The sequence below is a fragment of the Melospiza georgiana genome, chromosome 3 (assembly GCF_028018845.1).
Source record: "Melospiza georgiana isolate bMelGeo1 chromosome 3, bMelGeo1.pri, whole genome shotgun sequence".
Classification (NCBI taxonomy): Eukaryota; Metazoa; Chordata; class Aves; order Passeriformes; family Passerellidae; genus Melospiza; species Melospiza georgiana.
Window position 1 is genome coordinate 107,751,779 of NC_080432.1, and position 26,953 is coordinate 107,778,731.

Here is a 26,953-nt window from a genome sequence, read left to right on the forward strand (position 1 = left end):
CGCATTAAGAGGCCCCTCGCCTTCACTGAGGAGCTGCCGGTTGTGCTGAAATCAGCGTCATCAGATTTGTCCTACGAGGAATTTTTCCCTCAGCATTCGGGACCCCGCGCACAGCGACACCCGCCGCCCGCCTGCGGGCGCGTTCCCGCGGCTCCGTCGGCCGGAGGGAAGCGGGGAGGAGCGAGGGGGCAGCCGCCCTCACTAAAGATGGCGGCCGAGGGCGGCCCGCCAGCAGCGTGGCGCCGAAGGCGTTTCCGCCCGCCCCTCCCGTCACATGATCGCCGGGGCTGCGGCCGCCGCTGCCCGGCCCCGGCGGGGCAGAGCCGAGAGCGCGGGGAGCGGCGGCGGGGGAAACTGAAGCCGAGCAGAGCTGGGCAGAGCTGAGCTGAGCTGAGCTAAGTTGAGCCAGGCCGGGCTACGCTCCTGGCCGTAGCAGTGGCGCCGGGCGGTCTGGCCCTGAGCGCGCTGCGCGGTCCGGGTGACAGCAGCGCGATGGAGCCCGAGGAGGGAGAGGATCGCACCCCACTGCTGAAGGAGCCCCAGCCCGACAAGGGTGAGACGGGGCGGCAGCTGCCCCCGGGTGGCGGCGTCGCGTTGCCATGGAGGCGCGGGCCGCGAGCGCCGCTGTGGGGCCCGGGGTCGGTGCCGCCGTGACACTGCCGGGGTTACGGAGGGACAGCGGTGACGGGGGGACAACGGTGACGGGGGGACAGTGGTGACGGGGGGACAACGGTGACGGGGAGACACTGGTGGCTGCGGACAGCGGTGACGGGGGACAGCGGTGACGGGGGACAGCGGTGACGGGGGACAGTGGTGGCTGCGGGCAGCGGTGACGGGGGGACAGCGGTGACGGGCCCGGGGGCTGCGGAGAGCGGTGACGGGGGGACAGCAGTGACGGGGGACAGAGGTGGCTGCGGAGAGCGGTGACGGGGGGACAGCGGTGACGGGGAGACAGTGCTGACGGGGGGGGACAGCGGTGACGGGCCCGGGGGCTGCGCCGCCCGCCCGCGCCGTTAGCGGCGCTCGGTGCCGGGGCCGCCGCGGTGCCCGGGGGTGCTGATCAGGCACGGCCCCGGGTCCCGACTGCGGTCGCGGCTCTGTCGGTGGCGGGGCCAGGCGCGCAGCCCTGTCAGACACCAGTCCTCTGCTCGGTGTCGTTACAGTAAAGACATCCCAGCCCAAATACCGGTGCAAATATTAAAAGCTACCGGGGTCCACCGAGATCGTGTCAAAATTTCACATGAAGGCAGAATTTGAATTAAGACTAATTGCTTGTTGCAAGTATGGAGAGGAAGGAAGGTGAAAGGATGCACGAAGGTAGGAGAGGAGGCTCGATATATGGTCAGAGCTTAACAACAGGGCCCGCATGTTTATATTTGTCTGTGCTGTTTTGCTTCCCAGAATGTACAACCTATAAAGAGTAGAATAAGATCTTTAGTTTTTTTAGTATGCCATGCAAAAATGATCTAACCTACTTAGCAGATGTGCAACTGCATCAAGGGGTGCTGCTAACAAAATGACTTTAAAAGTGCCGGAAGGAGAGAATTTGAGCTCAAGTCTTCCTAAAGCAATATGTTCATAAGTTTGCACAATGTATCAGGCTCCAGTTAGAGGTGGCTCACCTCACCCACAAGGAAAACTACTGCAGATGAGCAACTTCCTTTAAACTGCCGTGCAACTTGCAGCACAGACCTTTTTTAACTGCAATTTAAGAATCTTATTAAATTATTGCTACGTTGCTTTAAAACATGCCCCTGAAATCAGAGTTTGCTATAGACGTAGGACCAAAGACTGCTAGTCGAGGTAAGACCTTGAACCCAATGCTTTAAGCTTTGGTTAGCTGCTTTAAACTTTAGGGGAGTGAATGTCTGTGTCTCTGATTATAGCACTCTCCTGAAACACACCTGTAATCTTCTTGAATCTTCTGTTTTGTTAACTTGATCTAATATTCTTAACATATTTCAAATGCACATGATGGAATGACAGGGAACCAATAATTTAGTAGCTATTTTCTTCAGACTTCAATTCTACATGTTTATTAGGTAAATGTTTTTAATAAAATGTTTACAGTTGGGAAAAAAAAATCTGACACTAGTGACCTTAAGTTCTTGCACATCTGTTTTGTGGAGCTTGCTCTCCATGCAAGTTGTATAGCAGTAAGAGCCTTATAGAGGAAGAGTAATGGATGTTCCAGTTAATCTACATTTCCAAGGAAGAGTTACATCATCAGTGTCTTATTCAGCTTTCTGTTATTATTATCTAACCCCAGCAACTACAAGAAGTAGAACAGTTAAGTAGCTTTACCTGTAATTATATTCATTTTTATAAATTATATGACTTTACATTTTCTACTTAAGGCAAATTGCTTTTTAAACAACAATAAAGAACGACAAAGCTGCTTGACTAGTTTTTGTGTAGTACTTCCTGTTCTTGGTGCCTGTTGTTTTTAATGTAAGCAATAAAATCTTGGCTGCTCTCCCTCATGTCATTTAGAAATCCAGGATGGCATTTTCAAATGCTTCTGAGGCCAAACTTGCAATTACCACAGGTCTGGAAGGGGTTTTGCATATTTGTACAATAGCTTTGTTTATTATTTATTTATTAAATGAACACAGCAAGTACAGCATCTCTGTGTCATTTTAACAACTTGTGCATAATGAACTTCACATAAACTTTGTCAGGATTAGAGACTTCAAAAATGGGAAAGTTCTCTTAATATTATGAAAAACAATCTTGCAGGAAGGTTCTGTTGGTGTTCCCCCCGAAATGTAAAATCACATAGGCTCATTCCTTGTTTCAGGCAAGTTACTGGGAAGGGAAAGATATCTTTGTCCACAGGGCATGCCCTTTGTTTCTTACTGCAGATCAGAAAATCCACTCAAGCGACATTCTGCAGTAGCAGATAAGGCTCTGGTCAGTCCTGTTGATAGATGTACTTGTTCTATTCATCATTTGAACTCTGACTATTGAAAGATGAGTTCACTGTAGACTGATGTGAGCTGATGTAATATCTGCTAATCTTCCCAATTTCAGACATCCAGGTTATAAATCTTACCATTAGTAATGTAGCTCCCTCACAGGAGGGGAAACTCTAAGCTCGATTTGCAAATTCAGCAGATTGTTCAACTAGTTCTTCCTCAATTTGACATTCCTGCTCAGTAGTTTCAGGCATTCCCAGTTCATAAATAGTAGCTGCAAATATTCAAACTCTTAAGCTCAGCTCTGGTCTGGATCTCCTGGCACTGATGAATGCTCTCTGCCAAATGGTGCTGTGTACTGCTGTAGGAAATCAATAACTGTGTTACAGGGCATGTCTGCTATCTGTGTATAAACAACTGACAGAGCTGACTTTAATGTCACAGCACAGATTTTATGCTGAATCTTAGGACTCATTTCCTTTGTTGTCTTGTGACGGCCAAGAGGGTGTACTGGGCAACTGGGAGCCTGTTACTGTTTCACAGTGCCACCACACTGTTTGCCATCCCCCTTTCTGTAGTTTTGTCAGCTGTCAGCAAATGCATATTCCCTTGTAAACAAACTTATAGAAGGAAAATCTGTTCTAGAAAACAGCCTGAATTGGCAATGACTGTTCTTCAGCACAATTTTAGGAGTATTTGTGTTTCTTGAGCCATGTTTGTGTATGTTACAGGCTTCCCACTAATTGTTTTGGGGTTTTTTTAAGTGTGAAATTCTGTCTTGAAAAAATATTACAGTATTTTGGAGAGGACTTCTCATACTATGTTTCTAAATCCATTTCCACAGACCACACACTACACATCCTCTGCAGTCCTCACTCTATTGTGGGTAGCTGCCCATTGTCTAAATGAGGATTACATTTACTTTGCACATCAGTATGAAAGTGGGGTTTTAAATTTTTTTCAACCAGCCTCAGACTCTACCCCTTCAAGAAAAAAAAATTATCTCGTCTGCTTGCTGATTCTTTATCTTACCCAAAGATTTCTGAGAACCTTAGTAGAAACTGCTGATGAGTTGTTGTTATTCTGTTAGATCTGTTAAACACTTTTCACCTGCTCTCGTTTCAGTCCCTGCGTGCTGCTCAGCTCGCTACAATCTCGCCCTCCTGGCCTGCTTTGGGTTCTTCCTGGTGTACGCGCTGCGTGTGAACCTCAGCGTCGCTCTGGTGGATATGGTAGAACCTAACACAAGCTCAGCCAAGAATGTGACTTCCAATGTGTGCCCTGAGCATTCCTCCACCATAAATGTTCCTCGCAACACCACGGTGAGGTCTCACACATATTGTCCTGTAACATGGCATGTCAAAATGCCTTTAGAGCTCTGGGATAGATAGAACCATAGAAAGAACAGGCTGGTTTTTATTGGATAGCCTTTCCAGTGGTTCTTTTAAAGCTGTTCTGGGAAATATTAGCCTTAAATGACTAGCTAATTGAGAAGTGCTGTGCTCAGGGTCAGCTTTTTACATACCTCTTTTCTGTGCTATTCCTTAGAAATTGGCTAATCTGACCACGTAGATCTGCCATGACTCACTGTTTTGTATGCCACTTACCAATTGATTACTGTTATATCTGCGTCAGAGCTCCCATCACTGACCAATTTGCCTGCTCTTTGTACAGTCACAATGGCATGAAATTTCATTACAAATTAACATGTACCATTTCTCTCTTCACTTCTTCAATCTCTTTCCCAGATCATGCATTTTGTCTTTATATCCTTTACCTCTGAATTCCAGTAATCCTTAAAATCACACTTCTTAACTGAGCTGACAGATATGGAAAAAAAAGATTTCTAAAAAAACCCTCAGCTTTGTGAATTTGGACTTGCACAGATCTTATCTTGTAGTTGAAGTAGTCGTGAGCACTCTTGCCATCTTCCTGCTTTCATTTTGTTTGCTTTCATTTATTATTTATCACAAATTATAATGGTGAACTTTATGGGAAGATTCTGTCTCATCATTTCTGTGAAATGCATGCTGCTTGTTTAGATGCGGAAAAATTGATCTTTTGGAAGTGATCCCAAATTTCAGAATCACTTTATTGGGCAACAGTTCCTGTCTTCTTGCTGGCTTCCTTTATAGCTGCAGATTCCTGTCTCAATCATCTTCACTTTTATTGCATTGACCACTAAACTCATCTTCCCTCTGTTGTGCTTCTCCCATTATTCTACCTACCCTTGTGAGCCCTGTCCGTGACTGCTCTCTTTCTTTACGTTAAATTTAAGCACCTGCATTTTCTTATTAGTTTTTTTTTTTTTTTGGTCCATAAATTTTCTGCAGGTAGAGCCTTTTCATAGAGCATGACAGAATGTCCACTCTGTGATTCAGAAGTGGGATTCATACTCAGGCAGACTTACATAGTCAGTACCTGTCACCTAACCCAAGCTGCTTAGGGTTCAGAAAGGGATAACTGACAGAGCACTTGTATTTCATGTAGTAATGATTTTCATACTTGGATTAGATATGTCCAAACAGACTGTGAACTACCTGAACTAGCTTTTAACACAACTTTAATTGCAGTACAGGTGGGTGTAGAGGAAGGAGATCCTAGGGAGCATGTCACAAAAAATTTGAAATTTATCTATAATGGAATAAACAGTGGTTCAATGTAATAAAAAATGTGGTCAGAGAAACTACCATCTTTAACTTACTGCATTTTGTTGGGTTTTTTTCTCTTCTTAGGGAGAAAAGTATTCTTGGGATGCTGAGACTCAGGGATGGATCCTTGGTTCTTTTTTCTATGGCTATATCATTACTCAGATTCCGGGAGGATATCTTGCAAGTAGAATTGGAGGCAAACTGTTGCTGGGGTTTGGCATCTTTGGTACCTCTGTATTCACCTTGCTTACTCCCTTAGCTGCAAATTTGGGAGTTGGCTACCTCATAGCTGTCAGAGCCTTGGAAGGACTGGGAGAGGTAATCCTGTTTCCTTTATGTAATTTCAAAATGTATCTGAATAATTTGTTTAAAATTGTAGTGATTAGACTCAGTGGGGTTTGTTATGCTGGAATAGCATATGGATTGTTTCATTTGAGTGGCTTAGTTTTATGGTTTTTAGATAATTAAAGCATTTGTACTATATTTTAGCTTAAGCTTTTCAAATAAGAAATGTAAGGTTACCTGAGACAAAACTATTCTCATTTTTTGGAAACCGGGGCCTCAAAACAGTGATGTTTGTATTGTTGCTGCTTTTCCAGTACATACAGACTCAAAAGCAGGAGAAAATAATTCTGCCTCCGTATTCTCATGCCTTGCACAATTTTTAAGTGGTTTCTTGGTAGACAACAAACTCATAGATTGTACTACTGCTTTTTAATGAGGTGTGCTTTGAAACATGTAAAGTTGAAGTGAGTTCTAAAATCCTTGCATTTCAGCAGAATGAAATGATGTTTTCTAGGGTGTTACCTTCCCAGCTATGCATTCAATGTGGTCTTCTTGGGCTCCTCCACTGGAACGCAGCAAGCTCCTTAGTATTTCATATGCAGGTGAGAAATTCCCACGCTGATAATGGGATTATACATTTTTACTGCAGAAACAGGGAGGATTGACTGAAATCAAAGGGATTTATACTGTAAATTTTAATCAGTATTTAATCCAGAAAATGTAACATTAAAGTAAATCTTGCTTTCCATTAGTTTTCTTAATTTATTCATGGTTGTCCTGATTTTGTCGTGATCAATACCTGACAAAATGTATTGATCTACAAATAAGTATAAACTTGGGTCTAACTTTGGCATAAAGTGGTGAAAATAATTACTGTGAAGATAATTAATAGAAGATACTGAAAATAAAAAATATTTAGCATTAGGAACAAAAAAGCTGGGCAGTCACAGAATAGAGCTGTTTGGTTGGTTTTTGGAGGGTTTTTTAAGTGTTCTTGGAAGAACTTTGGGAGGAAAACATCCAACGTCCCATGTATTGCTGCAAGAGCTCCTTGTCAGAGTCGAGTACTCTCTGACCAGATTGTCCTAGATATTCTGTGTCTGGAAGGGGTTATGTTTGATATCAGATTAACTTCTTTGAAGATACTTGATGTTACACAGGATTTTTGATTTAGCAGAATGATACAGAATGTACTGAAAGCACAGCACAAGTATAAGTTAGCACTTAGCAAATGTAAGTTGACACTTAGCAAAATACAGCAATTGCAATACACTTCAGTTTGGATTGACTGCAGGTCAAGTCTGTTCTCTCAGAAATTCTGTTGTTGTTTAACTTTTGCACATTGTGTTAGACTGACCCATGTATTCACTCCCCTCTTGTCGGTCTGGCTAAGTCAGTGAGACAGTCTCACTTTTAATGAACTGAATGAGGAGAAAGATTTACACCACCAGCTGATCCACTCGACTGACATAACTGTTTATCTAAGCCAAAGCCACCCTCTGGTGCCCTTTGTATTGAGATAAAGTCGTGGTTGGTCACACCCAGTGTCATTCCCCAAGTGATGGACATGTTGTTCTTGCCTGCCTCCACTGAGCCTTCTTTTTGGGGATTTATTGGTCAGTCACGTGTCTCAGTGCAGTATTTGAGGGGCAGGTGAAAAATATAGGTTTCTAAATTTGCTAATCAAAATTGATATTATTTCTTTGAGGATGACAAATTGTGTACTTGGTTACTGAAGTAATGGTTTGCTTTGCTCACTCTTATTAGTAATAATTAGGTTTTTTTATCAAGAAGACAGGTCTATACAATGCAAATTTCAGCTACAGTTTCTTAAGGAGTTAAGAGTGACTCATTTTTCCCAGAGAGATGCAGCCTTAATCCTTTTTCCTCACAATTCCTCACTTTGCTCTGAACCAAGTGTCTCATCACTCATTGAAGTGACCCTTCAAAGACCTACTTCAACTCATCAAATGCATCAAAAAACTTTTTTCTTTCTGTTTTTTAAAAATCTGTTTTCTACCTTCGTATTTAATTAAATATACTTCAAAAGAAGTCTTCATGTGAGACCTAATACACAAGTTAAGCAGAGCAAACTGAGTTGGAATTGCCTTCTACTGCATTTACAACTGGGAGCTTTTAAACTGTCCTTTTGTATTGTGTGAAAATATATGCTAATGTACTAGTGAGAAGAGTCTGTGGCCTTGAGCAGCCCATTGTTAGCAGTCATGGGTGGATAAGATATCTTGTGTAATCCTGGCAGGCTGTTTTCCTTCCTTTCCTTCCACGTTGGCAGTCATGTGGTCTGTAGTTAATTTAATCACGATCCTGTTGATTTTCTGAGAACATGTGGTTGAGTTTATGTGTAGTTGTTATTTTGATTTATATTTTGCATGATGTATGTGGTTTTATTCATTGTTGGAGCTTTCTGCCTCAAATAAAAATTGTTTCCATAAAGATGGAGTCTAGGTAGCCAGAATATCAACATAATATTTTCTGAGTTGAGATTAAGTCCAGAGAAGTAATTTTGCAGCTAACATTAAGAGACAAAACCTGCTGTTTATCACCAGTAGGCTGTCAAGTATGTAAATAATACAGGTTTCTGGTTTAGATTTTGAAAGGGAAACACCTGCCATCCTTATTCTTTGCAAAATGTATGTTGAATTATAAGCACAGGAATAGTTCTTTCTGCCTTTTGGCTTTATTCTGAACTGCTTATCTTTCCCTTCTCCCTTGATCCTAGAGCCTGTCACATTCAGGAAACATGGAATTTGAACTTCCTGGTTATATATGCCTGACTTCTGCTTCATGTTTCTGAATTCTAGTTTTGTGGCGCTAGAAGGAGATACAAAAAAAGCAAACAGACTATATTATTGGCACATTATACTCCCAAGGCCTTAATTATACTGTGCTCAGCTCTCTCTTGTTTTGACTAATTTGCATTGGTTTAGATGTGTTAGAGCCATCACTTTTTTGGGACAAATGTGCTAAGAATCCTTATCTTTTATTGCTCATTGCTTCTAATTTTGGCTTCTTAGGGCTTTATGGCTCTATTTGCTCGGAGCTGCCAAGGCAGCTCATTGTGCCTGTGTTTCTTTAAAGCAATGCACAACCCTCTAGTGGTAGTGACAATTTTTATTCATGATTTATTACAGAAAAATGAAATAACTCTGAAACGGCACTTACACTTAAGAGGTCCATAGGAGATCTGATTATTTTTCCACTTTGTTTTGCTTTCTTCTGGTAGGTGCACAGCTGGGAACTGTTGTGTCTCTGCCACTATCTGGTTTAATTTGTTACTATATGAACTGGGTTTATGTGTTCTACATATTTGGTGAGTTTTGATTTTTCTTTGATTTTTTTGGTGTTGTTTTGATTTTTCTTAATTATTAAAAGTACAATCCATATTCTTTTTGAAAAGCATACAATATACAACTTATTTTAAGTTTTAAAAGAGTGTTTGACATGTTGGGTTGCTGTTTTATTTCTTCTGGGCAATTAGAGATATTTAGGGCTAAGTAGATTCCAATGAATGGCTAAATAAGCCTTTTTCCAGTGAACAAAGCTGTCTCTGAGTTGGACAAAAGCTGGTGCAAGTCAAATGCTCTTAACTCTCCCACCACTTGAAAACAACAGGCTGAAATTTCTTATCTGAAGTGTGAAATTGAGTTAATAACTTTAATCCCAGGAATAAATCTCAACTTTGAATGAACAAACGTGTGAAAAGTTACTGCTGCTTAAAACGTAAACTGGAAATCCCTAGCAGTCACAGGGACCCTGAAGGAATGCATAGCATATTTACTGTGTCATATATTCTGGAAGAAGCTGAAAGAGAAAATTTTTTTTTAACAGCATGTCTCACCTAATGCCTTTTATAGGTCTGTTTACGTGTGTGAGACATTTCATATTCTGCATGGGAAAGGCAGAATCAGAATATAAGACAAGAGTAACATTTCCCTCACAAAAAGTCTCCAACTTTTTTCAAGTCACAAAGATTCAAACCAAAGAACTGAACAAAATGAAATAAGTAAAAATGTAGCACTGAACAAAATGAAATAAGTTAAAATGTTGCAATTACATAAAAGTGCAGTTATTTTGGACCAATTATTGAAAATTTAACTTTTTTCAAATGAAAATTCTGGGCTTGGCTTGCAGAATTAAGCTAATATTTGATGTAATAAAAGCTTAATAAAATTTTTTGTAATAAGCTGGTATATTATGTAATGATATTTTGTATATGTGCATGGAGTATTTTTTGTGATTAAACTTAACATGAACTTTTTATTTCCTGAGGGTGAGCCATACCCTTTGTGGCTTTTCCATGTGACTGATAAAAATACAATTATGTATGAGCACACAGCTTTCTTGCTGTATGAAGAACTTCAAGCAGAGGAAATGAAAGAGGAAAAAATAAAAAGAAAAAATTCTGCTTAGTCATCCTCATTCTTTACTGTATCTAAATGGGCATTGTTAAGCCACTTTGGGGAACTGGCATTTGTAAGTAGATAGAAAAATAATGTTCATTAAAATTGTATTAGAGTATTGAGAAAACACTTCTGACTATATCATCTGAGAGTATTACTTAATAAAATTGCTTTTTTAAAATTTCCATCTCTTCACCCATCTTTTCACAATAGGTGCACTTGGCGTATTGTGGTGGTTCTTCTGGATGTTGTTGGTTAGTGATACACCAGAAACTCACAGGAGCATTTCACATGCTGAAAGAGAATATATACTGTCTTCTCTAAAAGATCAGGTACAGCACTTTAGTAGCGACCAACCTACTTCAGTCTGAACATAAGCCACAAACATGATCATTAATTCAAGCTTTGTTTATTGTTTGTTACATGTTTTGTTATATGTTTATGTAAACATGTTTATGTTTAGAATACCGTTCTTAACCTGAGATGGAGACAGGACTTTTCAAACAATTTTTTTTTTAATAGTTCAGTTGTAAACTGAAAAACAATCAGTAATCAAACAAAGCATTTATAATAATGCTTTTTGTTACAGATGTTGAGGTGCTTTATTTAAAAAACTTTGTATTAAAAAATGCTCAAATCTGTAATTTTATACTAGATCCAGACCTGTATAATGTCTTTAACATTTGCAATACCATATTTTACAGCATTTCTCTTTCTCAGTGTGTCATCTCGACTAAGAAATAGATTACTATTGACAGAGAAAATGTTTATGAGCCAGTTCCTGAAGTCTGCATAAGATTCATTCCTATGCCTGGGGGGATATGTATCTACAAACAGTGAAGCTGGCTGAGAGACCAAAATTAATACCTAGGATTGAGCAGGAAGGGTTCAGCTAAATCAACACCTGAGGGGTGACTAAATATTTAATTGTTTATAATAAAAGCAGAAGGCATCACATTTCAACAAGGGAAGGCACACTTTTTGAATTACAAAATGTAGTAATTGGTTTACTTTGGAATAGTAAACATCAGAGCAGTAACATACTTTAGTAAACCTTCATTGAGAACTGAAGACAAGTAATTCATTCATTGCTGATGACTTGCATCTCTCAACTGAGACTGTTTTGTGCCTTTCAGAATAGATCATGAGCATAGATTTGGTTAGCATCAAAACCACTGTATTTAGTAAATGTTCATATCACCATTCTGATTTCCTTCTTTTCTCTTTGTCTCCTGCTTGCCAGCTTTCTACACAGAAGTCTGTTCCCTGGAGACCTATGCTGGGGTCCCTTCCACTCTGGGCTATTGTTGTGGCACACTTCTCTTACAACTGGACTTTCTATACACTTCTTACACTCTTGCCCACGTACATGAAGGAAATCCTGCGATTTGATGCACAGGAGGTGAGATGTATACAAATGTAGTAATTTCCTTCTTAATTAAAGAAACTAAATCAACTGCTGTTTAGAATAGAGGAAGCTGTTTAAGAACCTTGGAATGTAAATGTATAGCTGGGAAATGATAACTCCACACAATTAGGCAGATGCATCAAAAATGTTGCCTGCCTTATAATTTCTACTTTATGGACTTATTTGACTTATTTACCTTAGTGCTAGCTTTCATGTTAAATTTTATGTTTGAAGATGCATGGTACCCATCTTTACCTGCCCTGCTTTAAAACAGTAACTATAGTTTCCTTGTTATATGGCTTCTATGACTATTTCAGATTTTACACCGTTTTATGGCTTCTGAAATAGTATGTACTTCTTTGCTAATTCATAAAGGAGAGCATTTCCAGTTAAAAATAAAACTAAGTAAACTATTGGACAAGTGGCATTTTTGAAACTATTTTAAGGATGGGGTTTGGGGGAGAAAGGGACCAGAGAAAAGCTTCATTCTGATAGGATCACTTTCCAGATTGTCCATTTCTTTCCTCAATGAGCAGTAGAGGTAAAATCCCTTTTCTCACTAAGGTAACTGGATGAAACAAAACCATAGTCTTAAGATCCAGATATAGTGCTTTGTAAGGAGATTTTATAAAATTAAATTATTTACCAGGGAAAAATAAGGGGGTTGGGAAGGTGGAATATTCTTATTTACAGCATTTACTTGACTGTACTGGTCTGCCTTTAATGAAACAGTTTTGGTGAGGGCATAGCTTACCTGGAGAAACTGGTACAGCTAAGATATAAAGGTGCTCAGAAATTGCAAGAAGTTTAACATAGTCTTTTCCTGGTTTAGCAAACCAAACTAGTTTACAGCAATCTGAAGATGAACAATACCAGCAATCTTGGGAGGAGAAGATGGGGAACTTTAGCATTAGAACAGAAGGTTGCATTAGGGCAAGCTGCAAAATAGCTGGAGAATCTAACTGATGTTGCTGGTTGGGCTCCTCATTATGCCTCTTCAGGTATCCCTGAAGAGACATCAGTATCTGTGAAAGTCATTTGCTACCACAGCTCTCAGTTGCATGTGTTTTTTTGTGAAACGCCATTATATTAAATAGTAACAGATTCTGCTGTGATTTCCTTTGACTTTGAATCATGTTTTTTCTTTTTGGAGTAGCTTAGAGTACTGACTGTTGTGAACATCAAAAAAATAATTTGAGTAATAGTGTTGGACTAAGTGTTGCCACACATTTAGATGGAAATTGCGTTATGGTTTAAAATATTACACACTTAGATTGCTTTTATTATATATTATACTCAGTTTCCTTTCTAAAATACAGAAATTAGTTTAAAATAATGCTGTGTCATTGAACAGTGCTTCGAAAAAGTTTCTTGATTACTGAGACTGTCTCTGTTTTTCAAAATTTTACTTACTATTTTTGAAAACTAAGTACTGAAATGCAACAGGCAGCATGCTTAAGTACTGGTAGAATGGACTCCAGGTGGGGATGAATGTCTTGTTTAATTTAAAATTAAAACTTCTAGGGAATCTTTCACTTCTTGGCAAATATACATTTCATACTAGTGTATGAAGGTCATACTATTTCTACTCAAATACCCCTTTTGAATCACAGATGAGGTCAAATTATAGCTCTGTTATCAATAACTATCCATAATTTTTGGAAAGGCTGTAAATGTGGGCAGTTTAGTAGTACCTTTTGCTCCCCTTCACCAGAAAATCATGTAGAATCAGGCAGAGGCCTAAGCAGCATGTGTTTAAAGTAATGGAAACTAACTGGTGGCTTCAGTGTAAGTGATGTCAGATCCTGAATAATTCAGCTTTGAGATTGTGGCATGTCCAGTCTAGATATGATGAAAAGTTCTAGTTCTAGATTTTGTTTCTGTTTACAGGCAGCACCAGATGTTTCACCAGATGGATTAGGAATAATATAATATAACAGTAGTATACAAAACCCAGAGATTTTGTGTATTTTTCAAAATTCTGAATAATATTTACAGCTTCCAGTTATTTTAGTAACTCGCTTGATATTGGTATCCTGGCAACTTCCACAATCAGATTAATGTCCACAGGATACCTTCAGTTATGATTTTCTTCTTCCTGAAGCTAGTTGCTGATCGAAACCTTTGAGTTTTTGGTCTGACTGCATTGGTAGTTATGGATTAAGTTAGGATTGGTTTGTCATTTTAGTGTTTTAACTGTCTTCTTTTACTTCCTTAACAGAATGGATTTTTGTCTGCCCTGCCTTATTTTGGATGCTGGTTATGTATAATTCTGTCTGGTCAAATTGCTGATTATTTACGGGAAAAACAGAACTTCTCCACTGTTTGTGTTCGCAAATGTTTTACCCTAATAGGTAGGTACAAGTATTATCTCTTGGAACATATAATCTTAGAAAATATAATAATGTCAATTTGGGAAAATTTAAGGGCTTGGGGGAGTAGTCTGACATTCTGCTGTGAGATGAGTCAGCATTGTGCATGGCTTGAGAGGAACAACTTTATTTTTACATTAATGTGTCAGGAGTAGTTCTGTCTTTTTCCATGAGATGTAGGCCTGCTGGATAAGAGAACAATAAGAGATTGTCAAAAGCTTTTTTTAGGTCAAGATAATTGGACTACAAGCAAACCAATCAAATAAATGGTCGTGTAAAGTCACCATAAAAGGGTGAATGAAACATTGTTATCAGAAAAGGTTTATCAAACTGACAGGATTATTGTTCTGCATGAGCCTATTCTGTTGTTCAGTGTTTTGTTTATCTAAGACTAAAGTAACTGAATTGGAATACACTTGCAAAATTTACAGCTGCTACCCCAGTAGAAAGACCAAACAGAATCCTAAATGGTCTTGACTAACTGGAAGGAAAGATGATCTGAAATCACCAACAGATCAGCCAGATCAGGCTGGTAAAAGACTGTATTTAAGAAAAGGAAGTTGATTGCTGAATAAAGAGGGGACAGGAGAAAGAAATTGAAGAAAAAAAAAAAAGATTGGGCACAGGATCCACAAAAATTGTAGCCCAGTTGTTGTATGGTGATCCTTGCTGCCTGCTGAATTCAGCTGATTCAATTGCTTTCTTTAAAGCAGCTGTTGTAATAAATTCTCAGGCATTTTGTTTGTCTTTAAGCCCGTGCTGTTTTGGTGATTCTATTTACTGCAGGACTGCACACCTCACACTCATGTATGCATAACTCATGAGAAAAAATGTTGTTGTTTTAGGAGAAGCAAGACTTAGATTGGCTTCATCAGCAAAAGTGTGTACTTGCAGCTGTTCACAGAGGTCACGATGGGGTCATGGAAATGGGCTCTGGTACAGAGAGACAGCTACCAACATAGGAAGCAGTGTGCATGAGCTCATGATGGCTGATAAACTGTTTCCAGTTTAGAGATGCTTCATGCAGCATCTCTACAGCTATCTTGGAGTCACCCCGGGTTCACAGTGTCAGTGCAGCTTCAATTTATGTATAGCAATAAGTAAAATTAACTTGTGAGGTAATTTTCAGAACCTGTTGATTTTTGTTAGTTTTTTTAATCTAGTTTGTTCCTTGCCACTAGAGTGGGATATTTCTGATCGAGTTGCTGTTTCCTGAGACAAGTTTTGCAACCCATCTGCTCTTCCTTTTAACAAGGACATGTAGTGATAGCACAAGGGGGAATGGCTTCAGACTGAAAGAGAGTATATTTGAATTAGATAATGGGAAGAAATTCTTTACTGCCAGGGTGGTGAGGCACTGGAACAGGTTGGTCAGAGTTGTGGCTGCCCCATCCCTGGAAGTGCTTGAGGCCGGGTTGGACGGGGCTTTGACCAGCCTGATGTGGTGGAAGGTGGCCCTGCCAGTGGCAGGGGTTGGAGCTGGCTGATGTTTGGTCCCGTCCCGCCCAGCCCGGCCCTGTCCCGCCCAGCCCGGCCCCGTCCCGCCCAGCCCGGCCCTGTCCCGCCGCCGTGGGAGGGACGCTCCGGCCGTCAGGCGCGCCCTGCGCTGCCGGCTCCGTGCGCCAGGGGGCGGCCGAGGGTGGAGGGAATGGACTCCAGGCGTCCATTGAGTCTCGGGCCTCTGTCTTGAAGGAATGATTGGCCCGGCGCTGTTCCTAGTGGCCGCCGGATTCATTGGCTGCAACTACGCCCTGGCGGTGGCATTCGTGACCATATCGACAACGCTAGGAGGATTTTGTACATCAGGCTACAGCATCAACCATCTGGACATAGCACCTTCGTAAGTATTGCTGAAAATGTTGTTAGTGCGTGTGAAAAGTTTATGACCCCCTTTTTTTTCTTTTTGTGTTGCTGGGGTGCCTTGGAAATGCAGCTATGGAGCATGTGGCGTACAGGCCTGGAGTGTAAACACTGACTTAGGTTTACAATATTAAACACTGTATTTCCAAAAAGTGCTAGTTTGGCAGAGGATATGACATAAACAGTAGTTTGAAATCATTTCAGGTTTGATCCTGCAGTAATAAATTATATAATTTCTGTAGTTACAGATTTTAATTATAGATTTGATAGACTTTTGATTCATGTTTATAATAGGACAGCTTTTTTTTATTCATGTTTACAATAGGACAGTGCTTTTTGAACTGTACAATACAGCTAAGTGTTTCACTGTTTTCAACTTTTCCATCAGAGCTATCAGCCTCTGGTATGAACATTACCATATTTAAGCACTGTGCATTTGCAAAACATTCTGTACACTGGAATCTAAATCTTGTTACAAGTAGTTGACCTGATTTGTCAGTAGGTAACAAATCAGGTATGTACAATTGCTCTTAAAAGCATAATTTTCAAGAATGGAAAGTTGAGACTTCAGGCTGTAGTTTCTCCAATGTGTTACAAATTCATAATTGGACAGATCTGTCAGTTTCCCAAGGAATGTGTATCTATGTATATTCTTTTAAAAGTGCACTGGTAGAAGTCAAGTATTTCGCTTTGTCTTTCATTTACCAATTTGTGGTAGCAGTTAGACGTGAACAGGGTCAAATGACTTTATGTCCAAGGAAGAGTGTGTTTCAGTATTAATGTGAAAAATGAAAAGACTTTAAGTGTAAGTGTAAGAGGAAAAAATATTTTGTAGAAGTAGCATCTATACAAAAATTCTGATCATCTAGACAACTTACAGGAGACCTCGCATCCCAGTTGAAGATGGTATTCAGGCTTTGGCAATTGAAATTATGGTGGTCATATCCACAATCATGGACAATTTTTGACTTAACAAATGGATATGAAATAATGGGAATCCAGTTAATCTTGGCAGGTGAGGTTAGGTTGTAAGCAAGAGGGGAGGCATCAGTGGCCAGCTATAAGCAGCTTGTAGTGCTGAATTGAATATGAAAGTAAGAAAAACAGTTTCTGTGGTACACTTTGTTTTAAATCATATTTTAAATAAATACAAACTTAGAAAATATACTTAAAGCAGTTCTTCTGGGGTGTTATGGGACCATTACACAACTTCTGTTTCAAGCTTAGTTTTCCAGAACTACAAGAGTTAATTTCCAAAATATGTATTAAATGGTGCTTGTTATGTGAGTACAGTTTAACCTGTCAATGGAATACAACAGAACTGTGACAGGGAAAAGGGAATCATGCAACTGCAGTGTGATTTACACATACAAGGAACTTCTGTATGTAGGCAGTGGTTGAGGTTTCCCAAACTAGGATGTTGTGTGTGTCTTCTAATTTTAGATAGTTCATTTTGCATTTCAAATATGTTTATTTCAAGAATCAATTTGTTTATAACAGTATTCAGAGTATTTTAGGTGTTGGAAAAAAGCCACAAGAAAAAAATGATGTTGCACCATGCTGATGCCTGTCAGCAGGCATAGTTAGTTATCTCACATGAACTGCTGCTGATCCAGATCCCACTCTGTTCTTCCTGCCCTCGACAAATCCTGCTTTTTCCCTTTGCATTTGCACCAGACAAGTTCCTCCAGCTCCTCTTCCCTCTCAGACAGGCAGAAGGGAGCACACTGATTGCAAGAGGGTAATATCTTGCTGATGGTTCAGAGACTTTGGCCCAGCATTGCCTCTAGAGGCAAGTGGCTGCATGTGTGGGAAGACTTTGCTTGGTGGTGGTGTGGTCAGGGTGAGTGCTGTTTGATTGAAATCAGTGATTTTCTATTCAGCACGTGCATGCTTTACTTCAGGGGAAATCTGTTCAAATGGGGACAGAGAAGGAAAAAAGCATGTCCTCATAACAAAGGTCATATTAAAAAATTTCTTCAGATACAGAAATGCAAAAAATATCTGAGATGAGAAGAAAAAGAAGACTATCTTTCCTCTTCCCTCACACTTGATTTTTTGCAACTTGTCTGAACTTTGTTGGATAAAATTATCAAGGCAGATATGCACAATTTCAAAGAAATGCTTGACATAATTGTAGAAATCTAAAAACAGGGTCTGCATGAAATTGTGAAGGAAACCTGGGTAAAGAGTTTACTCAGAGCTCAATATTTATTTTTCATAATTTACTGGAAGAGGTTAGAAAAACCAGAAATTATTCAAAGCAGTTTCAAAATGCACAAATGCCCATTTAGACTGGTTAAAAGTATGCTGCCAAGAATAGCAAATGATCCCTTTTTGCTACTAAAACTTCCATTATATCAAAGAAATAATTATTATATTCACAGGAAAAAAAGTGAATGAAAATACTGATGCTTAATTAACAACAATATTTGCTATATGGTTTTGGTTGCTATGATGTATTTATTATGATGTTGGGGACAGGAGGGACACAAGATTGTTCTTTTGGGGAGTATATATTCTATTTTAGCTTTAAATCTACATTAATACCTTTTTATTTTTAAAAATTTTAATATTGGTGTTACCATGGTCCCTTGTAATATTCATGTGGCTCTGTTGTACACTAAATACTTCACATAGCTGTTTATTTTACTCTTGATTTTACTACTTGACTGCTCTGCAAGTTAATTTGTGTTTGGTTATCCCCAGTATGCCATAAGAACCTGACCAACAGCCTTCTATTGGTTCTGATCTACAGACTTTGTGTCACTTTGTGCTTTCCCTTTTCATGTGGGAGTTTCCACTGTGCTAAGGGAGTGCCATCCCAGTTATCTGCATCAAACAGCAAGCACTATCAGGAATGCAACCTATGTCAGAAACCCTGGGCATAAACAGAGGCATTTAGCCAGCTATTGGTTGGCAAAGATCTTTGTTGACCAGAGAAACTATTAAACTATGTTTAGTTTTAAAAGTGTCTGTTAGCAGTGTTGTGGTGCTTAAGCATGTTGAAGACATTTAAAGTACATTTGGTTCTACTTAAAGGCTTTAAACAGGGTTTTGCTTTATATGCTTATTTTCCTAAGGGAAACTTTTACACTTTGACATTCAGCTTCATAAAGGCCTAATAATTCTAAACCACTTTCCAAGATAGGAAGACTGCCTGCTAGGTTTATAAGAAATAAAGAAGTTTTAACTAAAGCATTGCCATGCTTTAAACTGATATGTAGTGCAGAGTTTCAAGAAAAAAATCAACTAGTAGGCTAGATTATTGTTTCCCTTTCTCAGGAAAAAAAGCACATGTTTTTCTAATATCACTGGAATGAATATTGCAATCTTTTTGTAACAATGCTGCATGATTGAATTCTCCTGTTTTGGTAAAGAAAATTCCAAAGCTATGAATTTCTCTTTAGAGATGAAATATGTTTCTGTTATATTAATATTGGTGAAGACATAATTTTACTCTGAACAACCGAAAAGGATCACTGGGGTATGATTCCTTTCTCTTACAGTAAACTGCAACTATTAGTATTTTGTAAGATTCTTCACCCAACAAATTCACCTTGAAAATCCAAAACATAGGGATCTGTGCTCTGGTGGTTAGAAGGTCAAACTTCTGTGGAACATCTGGCTCTTACTTCTCTTCAGTCTCTCTCACAAGTCTGCACTTGTGGTACAGTTTCAAACTTTCAGTATTGCAACATGCCTGTGAGAGAGATCTTGAATTGCTTGGAGGTGAGGTGCTGAGACTCAGATATTAAGCAAGTTACCAGCTTTTCCCAGCAAGTTTTTATGGCTGCTGGTGCATGCACATACATTTGTGTGTGAGAGAGCAGCACGTTCATGGGCAGGAGCCCTCAGAATGGAGCTGCAGGAAGGGCAACCAGCAGAACTGGTTTGGTCAGGCCCATTTCCCATTGGCCTTGACCCACAGAAAGCTGATGGGAAGGACTGCCACAGCACTCTGAACTCCTCTCTTTGGAATAAACACTTTGTAATGTAATGGGGATATCCAGGCACACTGCTGATACTGCCTTCTTGGTAAACAAATGTTTAGCAGTGAAACCTGAACCAACTCTTACTGTTGGCAAACAGCACTTTGTCATACTTCTTGTTGTCTTTCTGCCTCAAGACATGCAATGTGTCTTTAACTGCTCCAATGGATCCATTCCAGACAGTTTGGTTGTGGCTTAGCAAAGGGGATGTGAGTTTGGATTATGGATCTTGAGCAAAGCCATAGGCAATTTAAGTTAAATTCCATACCTAGCCTCTGGAAAATAAAGACATGCAGAATCATTGAAGTAGAAAAGTATCTTTAAGATCATCACACCCAACCATTAACCTAACTGCCAATTCCACCACTAAACTATGTCCCTTAAAATGTATGTGCCAAGCTGTCAGTTGTTATTAGAAGAAAAGCAAGTCATTCACAGTGGAATATTTGTGTTTTAATTTCTCTTGTGTGATCAAGACAAGGCCTACATGCAAGTTAGACAAATTTTTTTTCCATGATTGATAAGCCTTACAAGTTAATAAGCAGTGTTAACAACTTCTCTTGCAGGTATGCTGGAATTCTCCTTGGGATCACAAATTCCTTTGCTACTATCCCAGGAATGGTGGGACCAGTTATTGCCAAAAGCCTCACTCATAATGTGAGTCTGTTTATTATTTTTTTCAGTTGTTATATTTTTATCTCAGTTGAATAGAAATTCCCTCTTCTCAAGTCTGCAGTCCTTAAATGAAACATGGGTTACACCTGTAAGTCACATTGTTCCATTGTTGTGAATTACTTAATTCCTAGCTCTTATTTTCCTGATTTTGATCAGGAAAATAAGGGTAAAATCAAAGACCTTTGTAAGACTTGAAAATTTTACTGACTCACTCCTTATATTCTCTAGGAATTGAATGAATATATTTTTATCACAGTAGAACTCTGATAAAATGCCAACTAGATGAGACATTTGTGGTATTGCTTTATTAAACTAGAACAAGTTCTTCCTTGTTTTTTTTTAATTAGGTTCTCACGTGAGGTGTTGAGTTCTAATGTCAGCACTTCTCAGACAAGTGAGAAACTAGATTCTAGTGTTAGATTTGACTAACAAGGTGGTGTGATGATTTGGATAGAAAAAGGGAAGCACTGGGGCTTTTGAGGAGTTTTTTATTACTAATTTTTCAATGAAAATGTGAAGATGAACAATCAGTGAACATTGTCCTTTTCAAGAAAGGGAGATGGGCTTAGTGATACACTTGAAGTTTTTAGAGTTGGAGGTCATTCTAAAGATTTTCTTAAAAATCACAGATCACAAGATATTCTGAATTGGAAGGGACCCACAAGGACCTTTGAGTCCAGCTCTTAAGTGAATGGCCCATATGAGGATCAAACTTTTGACCTTGGTGTTATTATAACCATGCTCTAACCAAAAACAATCAGAAAATATTCATTAATATATTCCAATAAAATCAGTTCTTCCAGATACCTTAACAAGTGGATGTTTTAGGGTATTTTTGTTCAGTTTAGTTCTTTCCCCTCCATACTAATGCACTTGTCAGTTATTCTGTTTTTGTAGTAAGATCATTTGCAGGTTTGTTACAGCATCATCTGGAACTTAAAACAAACCTGAACCTTTAAGGCGTCTATAGATTTTTTTTCTTTATTTGAAAAGAAAAAACAACCCAAAAGGCAAATAAACCACAGTTCTTTACTACACATTTATTAAGGCCTTTCTTAAATACCAGGGTTTAGAGGGTTACTCTTGAAATCTGAGTAGGGGTAGCTACCTTGTTTGGACCAAAAGGCACATGAATCTGGACTGTTCATATAGTGGTCATTAGGAATACTGCACAGTGCAGGGCACTTCAGCCCTCGGATCACCTGATCTGGAAGCCAAAGTAGTGTTTCCCTTACAGTAACATTGTCTGCCTTTGTATCCATGGTTCTGCTTCTCGGGTGATAAACTGAGCCAGGTAGGGTAATGCAGTTCTGATAAGACTGTCTGTGTAAGCTATATTATAAAACTGAAGTTGACTTTACTAATGATTTCATCCTTGATGTTTATAATGCTTTTATGTTGCTGTGAAATCATGCTGAATGGCATTTACATTTAAATAGTCAAGGCATGTAGCATCGATTTTAAAATTACTTTTTCTTGAGTGTGAAGCTGCAAATTGACTGCATCTTTTTTTTTTTCTTTCCCCTGTTTGACAGAATACTGTGGAAGAATGGCAGATGGTTTTCTATATTGCTGCTTCTATTAATCTATTTGGAGCAATTTTCTTTGCATTATTTGCAAGTGGAGAAGTTCAGGACTGGGCAGTCAGTGGATATCACTTGCATAGAAACTGAAGGAGATGTTGAAATACCAAAGCTGTGCTGAGTCCCGTTGTGCTTAGAACTGTGTGACCAGAAAGTGCCTTCCCTGCTGATGCCTAGGAGTCTTCAGAGCTATTCAGTTAAATTACTTTATCTGTGTATCTTTTGTACTGAAAATAATCTGGCAGACTGTATCTGCTATTTCCTAACAAGAAACTACTTGGATTAACTATAGAAATTTCATGCTAGGACTTGATATCAAATATATGATCAGTGACTTTTAAATCCGTGTGCTAGGCTCTAATACTTTCCAGTTTTTAATTAATATTTTCTGAATTAGTGGGTAGGCAGATGTTTGCTGATACTAAAATGAGAGGAAAAAGTAAAGTGATTTTGTAGCACTGTAAGGAGGAATGACATGCAAAGAATTGTACCCAAAAATGTGTTTTGATTTCCATTATGAAACTGATAGTTTTTTGCTGTTTAAAAAATTGTAGAAGACCTCTAATTTCATACAATCTTTTATAGTGCTTTTATTTTGTCCTTGTTTTAACAATGGCTAACTTCTATTTTATGCACAAGTTTTGAATATATAAACATTCCCTGTTTCATGAATACAGTTTCACAACTAATACACAGCAACAAAGAAGTAAATGTAGCATTGGAACTGAGAATAAACCACATGTCCTCTGTGGTGCAAGATTTTCAAACAGACCTTATTTTTATTTCTCTCTGCAAAAAAGAAGCAATGCAGCTCAGTGGTTTAAATCTAGGCAGTGTACAAGAGTGAACTAGAAATAGAATGTCTGCATGATTACCTTAAAATAACTTTCAGTTTGGCAGTTAATTTTTTGTCCCTTTAAATCAATGCAGTGGAATTCTTTCCTCTTACATGTAGATATGTTTGTCAGCTTGTCGGTGTAAATGAAATAAAATAAGGCCAGTGTAGCAAATAATGAGGAAAATCAGTTCTCTAACAGCCTTGTTTGTTAGCCAGCTAAAAAACTAGAGTATAAAAGAACTAGTGCAACAACTTGGTGCTGTTACTCTTCTATCAATATAGAATTTGACACTCAAGAACATTCTTTGCACAACACACACTTAAATGCCACAGAGGAGGATTAAAAGTTATAAAAACAGTGGCCTTGTTGAGAACAAATGGCTGAATAATGATAGAGCCACAAAGCAAAGGAAAATTCCTGTGCCAAAGATTCCTGGATTGGAGCAATTAGATAAAAAGGAAAAATCACTGGGCTCTGGGTTTTTCATTTACCACCAATCCAAAAGAAAAGCCCAGTACTAAAGCTGCTCCAGTGGAGCCTACCTTCCTTCATTTCTAGGAAATGGCATCTGCCTCGACTTTTTAGCTTTAAGAGCCATTTTGTTTTGGCCTTCCTTGAAGTGTCATGTTCTCTGATGGTGGATTTAAACTGTGTTTAAATCTCTGTTTGTGTCTGCAGCATTTCCACAACCAACAATGTTTTGTTCAGATTAAATTAGTACTTATTCAGTAGGAGTATGTTAAAACTATATTGTTTTAGTCTTCAGTGTTTCTACAATAAATGGATTGAATATTTACATGTGCATCTGTTGTTGAAAATTACTGTCTCCATGAAGTTAAAACAGCATTTTGAAAGTATGCTGAGCAACAACGTTGTTGACTGGATTAAGGAATAGTTAATGTTTTCTTGGAAAATTACCTTCCTCAGAAGATTTTTGTCTGGCTTTTCAGGTAAGTATTATCTTCCACCTGACACTGTATTAAAGGTAATAATTGCACTTTATGTAAAAAGAAATTTGTACTCTTTCTGTATCTTTGGTGAAAAAAGGGGGGGGGAGTTTAAAAAATAAAAGATTGGACAGGGTTGCAATTCCACCTCTTCTGAAGTTGGAAACTTCAGCTTCCTGTGCTTTTAGTCTTTTTCCTTGAAAACTGTTCAGCTGAATATTAAAATTTTTTAAAAAACATACTTAATGTTGTAGATGCAGTAGAAGTGTATGTAGACATTCCCTGTATCAGTTACATGAGTCTGAACTGGATTTAGTTAAAACTGAATTTTAGGCATATGAGCACCTGAGCAGTGCAGAAAATTTTGGACCAGCACACTAGATTTTCTTTTCCCTTCATCTAATGCACCATTATTATTAATTTTGCATATTCTGTAACTTCTAAGGCAGCTTGGAAAGTAGGACTGAAAAAATGCTATAAATCTTTATGTTATTTGTGGACAGCAGGCTGCACTGAAGTTAATATACAGCTATTTCTGATTTCATTTTTGAAAGTATCAAAATACATGATGGGATTCCTGATTCAGTGAGGCTTTTAACACATAACAAGCAGGAATATCCCAAAAAAACCCCTTAAGTGTTACTTTTCTGTATCATGCTTGCAAAAAAAGGAAAATCTATTCGAAAAAGCTGCCAAAATATTTTCTGCTAATCATGATATCACTTTTATTGCATTGCCACACTACTGTTTGCATGCTTCTCTCAGCCAGTTTCATCTGTTCAAAGACATTTCTCATATTCTGTTTTTTCAGGGATAACAAAGGGTTTGAGCACCTCTTGTCTCAGTTCACCTGTGTGACACAGGATCTTCACAGAAATTGACTCAATTTTTGGGGTGACTGTTTTCCTAAAACAATCCCATAACTGTTACTTCTTGCTGCATTTCCTTAACAGGTAAGAAGTACCAGAGTAAGTTGTGCTCTCTGTTCCATGAAGAACCCTCTAGGATGTCCACGTGGAATGAGGGAAGTCAGTTCAAAAACAGATTTCACCCATTTCAGAGCAGGAGTTGAACCACTGCTTTGGGAACATGTCTTAGTGTTGTCAGGTATTAAGTACTTTCTCTTCAATGTCTGCTTCTGACACAGTTCTGCTTAAATTTCTTTTTTTTAACATTTAGTGCAAATTTCTGTCAACATTAGAAACAGAGATGGATTACCTTCTTAGAACATCCTACAGCATGTGACATGGGTATTGCCTGAGATCTGAATCATGGTCTCTGGTCTCTTGCAGCCTGACAAAGTGCCTTCCTCCTGCTTTGCAAAAGATGAAATGCCCCAAAGTAATGGGTGTGGTTTTCAGTTCACTATTTCTTTGTTCTGAGGGTACAAAGCATCAGTCAGGTACCTTACAGAAGTCCAAAGTATTTGATATCCAAAAATACAAGTTAACTTAGGTAGGTCTTTTAAATGCTAACCTAGTGAAGGTTCATATAAGTCACCATAATACATAGTGCTTGGTGCTTCCCCATCTACATGTTCCTCTGTAACTGGTAACAACTGCATTTGCTCTATGAAAGGGTCATCTTGGTTGATTTCCCAGAAATTGAATTGTTCCTGTGATGTATCTTTTGTCTGGCTTCTCCTCTCAATCATTTATTCACTTATTTGCTAGTTTCTCCTATTTTGCTGTGTGGGAATGTTTGGTTCCATGACAAATGAACTAACTTTGAGTTTAATGGGTTTTCCAATATTTTTAGCATTTTTCAGGAAGGAAAACCATGGATGAGGAAGCCTGTACATCCCACAGATATGTGAGACACAATTTGTATGGAAAGCTGATATCTTCTCTTAGATCACCTAGAGTTTCAGAGAAAAAAGACTTGTTTTTAAATTTTAGGCTTCCTCCTTCATATTTTGAGCTCAATCATCACAACTAAAACACTGCTACTGTGTTTTGTTAACTCTTGCAGTAAGTAGCATTTTAAGAGGGTCTCCCATTTCTCCTGTGCACCTGAATCTCAAAAAGCTGAATGTCTACTCTTAATTTATATTACTTAAGATCAATTAAATCACATCAAATTGATCAAAGCAATTATCACTCAAACAGTTGTAGGTTGGCCAAATCCTTTTCTGAGACCTGTCAGTAAAAATGCTGTCTCCATTAATACAAGCCCAAATTATTTATATCTCCATTATACTGGCCTGAATTGTTATCCGGAGGAAGTTCTGTCTGCCTTGAAGCTAAGGAAAGGATATAATGTGACATGAATGATTTGGTATTAACACATTTTGCTGTTTCTGTGCCCATGGGGAGGAAATCACCACACTAGCACTAGGATATTCACCAACCGCAAAGTAGAAAATCCTAAAGGTATGAAGAGGACCTCATGTGGTCTCCTATTTGGTCTCTTTTATATAAATAAATATAATAAGCCTGTTTTTCTAAAATGCATTTATTTAACTAATCAGAAAATGATAGAGCCAACTTAAAGCTTTGCTGATTTGCTTTCTTCATGCTTCACTCATAATACAGCTATTCATATTTCTACAATGCTGTATCTAATTGACTATATGTTTATAGTGCTCAAATATAGCTTAAGAAAGGGTTTCTTTATTTACAATTTATCTGATGTATATAGCCTGTTGCAGAAGTAATTCTTGCCATGTTAAATGCTAGAGTAAAACAATGAGTTCTCTTTATTTGAGTTTCTTGCCCTTCACCCAGAAGAGTTGCCTGTAGCCCCCAGGACCTGTTTTATTTTAAGGTGTTAGTTATTAATATTTTGTGTGTTTCAAATAGCTAGAAAAAGAACTTTAAGAAGTGTAGCAAATGGCAGAGGTGGGGCATACAAAGGCATGCCAGAGGATAAAATAACACTCTCTTGAGTGAGACACCCAATTAAATCCCACTGCAACCTTTCTACTTCTCCTCCTTCATAAAGCTGCCATAATGGTGGTTGGTCATACATTTTAAACTAAAGCTGCATCTGTGTGATTCACA

At 38.7% G+C, this 26,953-nt stretch overlaps 1 protein-coding gene across 2 annotated transcripts; it reads left to right on the forward strand.

Moving 5' to 3' along the window:
* Positions 1 to 309: 309 nt before the first annotated feature.
* Positions 310 to 23,803, forward strand: SLC17A5 (solute carrier family 17 member 5). Of its 2 annotated transcripts, none has more exons than XM_058021481.1 (11): positions 310 to 553; positions 4,044 to 4,240; positions 5,654 to 5,887; positions 6,369 to 6,456; positions 9,099 to 9,185; positions 10,489 to 10,607; positions 11,519 to 11,677; positions 13,905 to 14,037; positions 15,748 to 15,895; positions 20,474 to 20,564; positions 22,118 to 23,803. In XM_058021481.1, the coding sequence occupies exons 1-11, from the start codon at positions 493 to 495 to the stop codon at positions 22,253 to 22,255; spliced, it is 1,455 nt and encodes a 484-aa protein (XP_057877464.1). In that variant the 5' UTR covers positions 310 to 492; the 3' UTR covers positions 22,256 to 23,803. The 2 variants fall into 2 exon arrangements, with proteins under 2 accessions (XP_057877464.1, XP_057877466.1); XM_058021483.1 differs by lacking the exon at positions 310 to 553 and adding an exon at positions 1,252 to 1,317.
* Positions 23,804 to 26,953: the final 3,150 nt, after the last annotated feature.

Excerpts from the sequence above, each read along its gene's own strand:
- SLC17A5 (XM_058021481.1), top strand. The coding sequence starts at position 493 with ATGGAGCCCGAGGAGGGAGAGGATCGCACCCCACTGCTGAAGGAGCCC. Across the intron at positions 11,678-13,904 it reads TGCGATTTGATGCACAGGAG|AATGGATTTTTGTCTGCCCT; the intron begins GTGAGATGTATA and ends CTTCCTTAACAG. Across the intron at positions 20,565-22,117 it reads CCAAAAGCCTCACTCATAAT|AATACTGTGGAAGAATGGCA; the intron begins GTGAGTCTGTTT and ends CCTGTTTGACAG.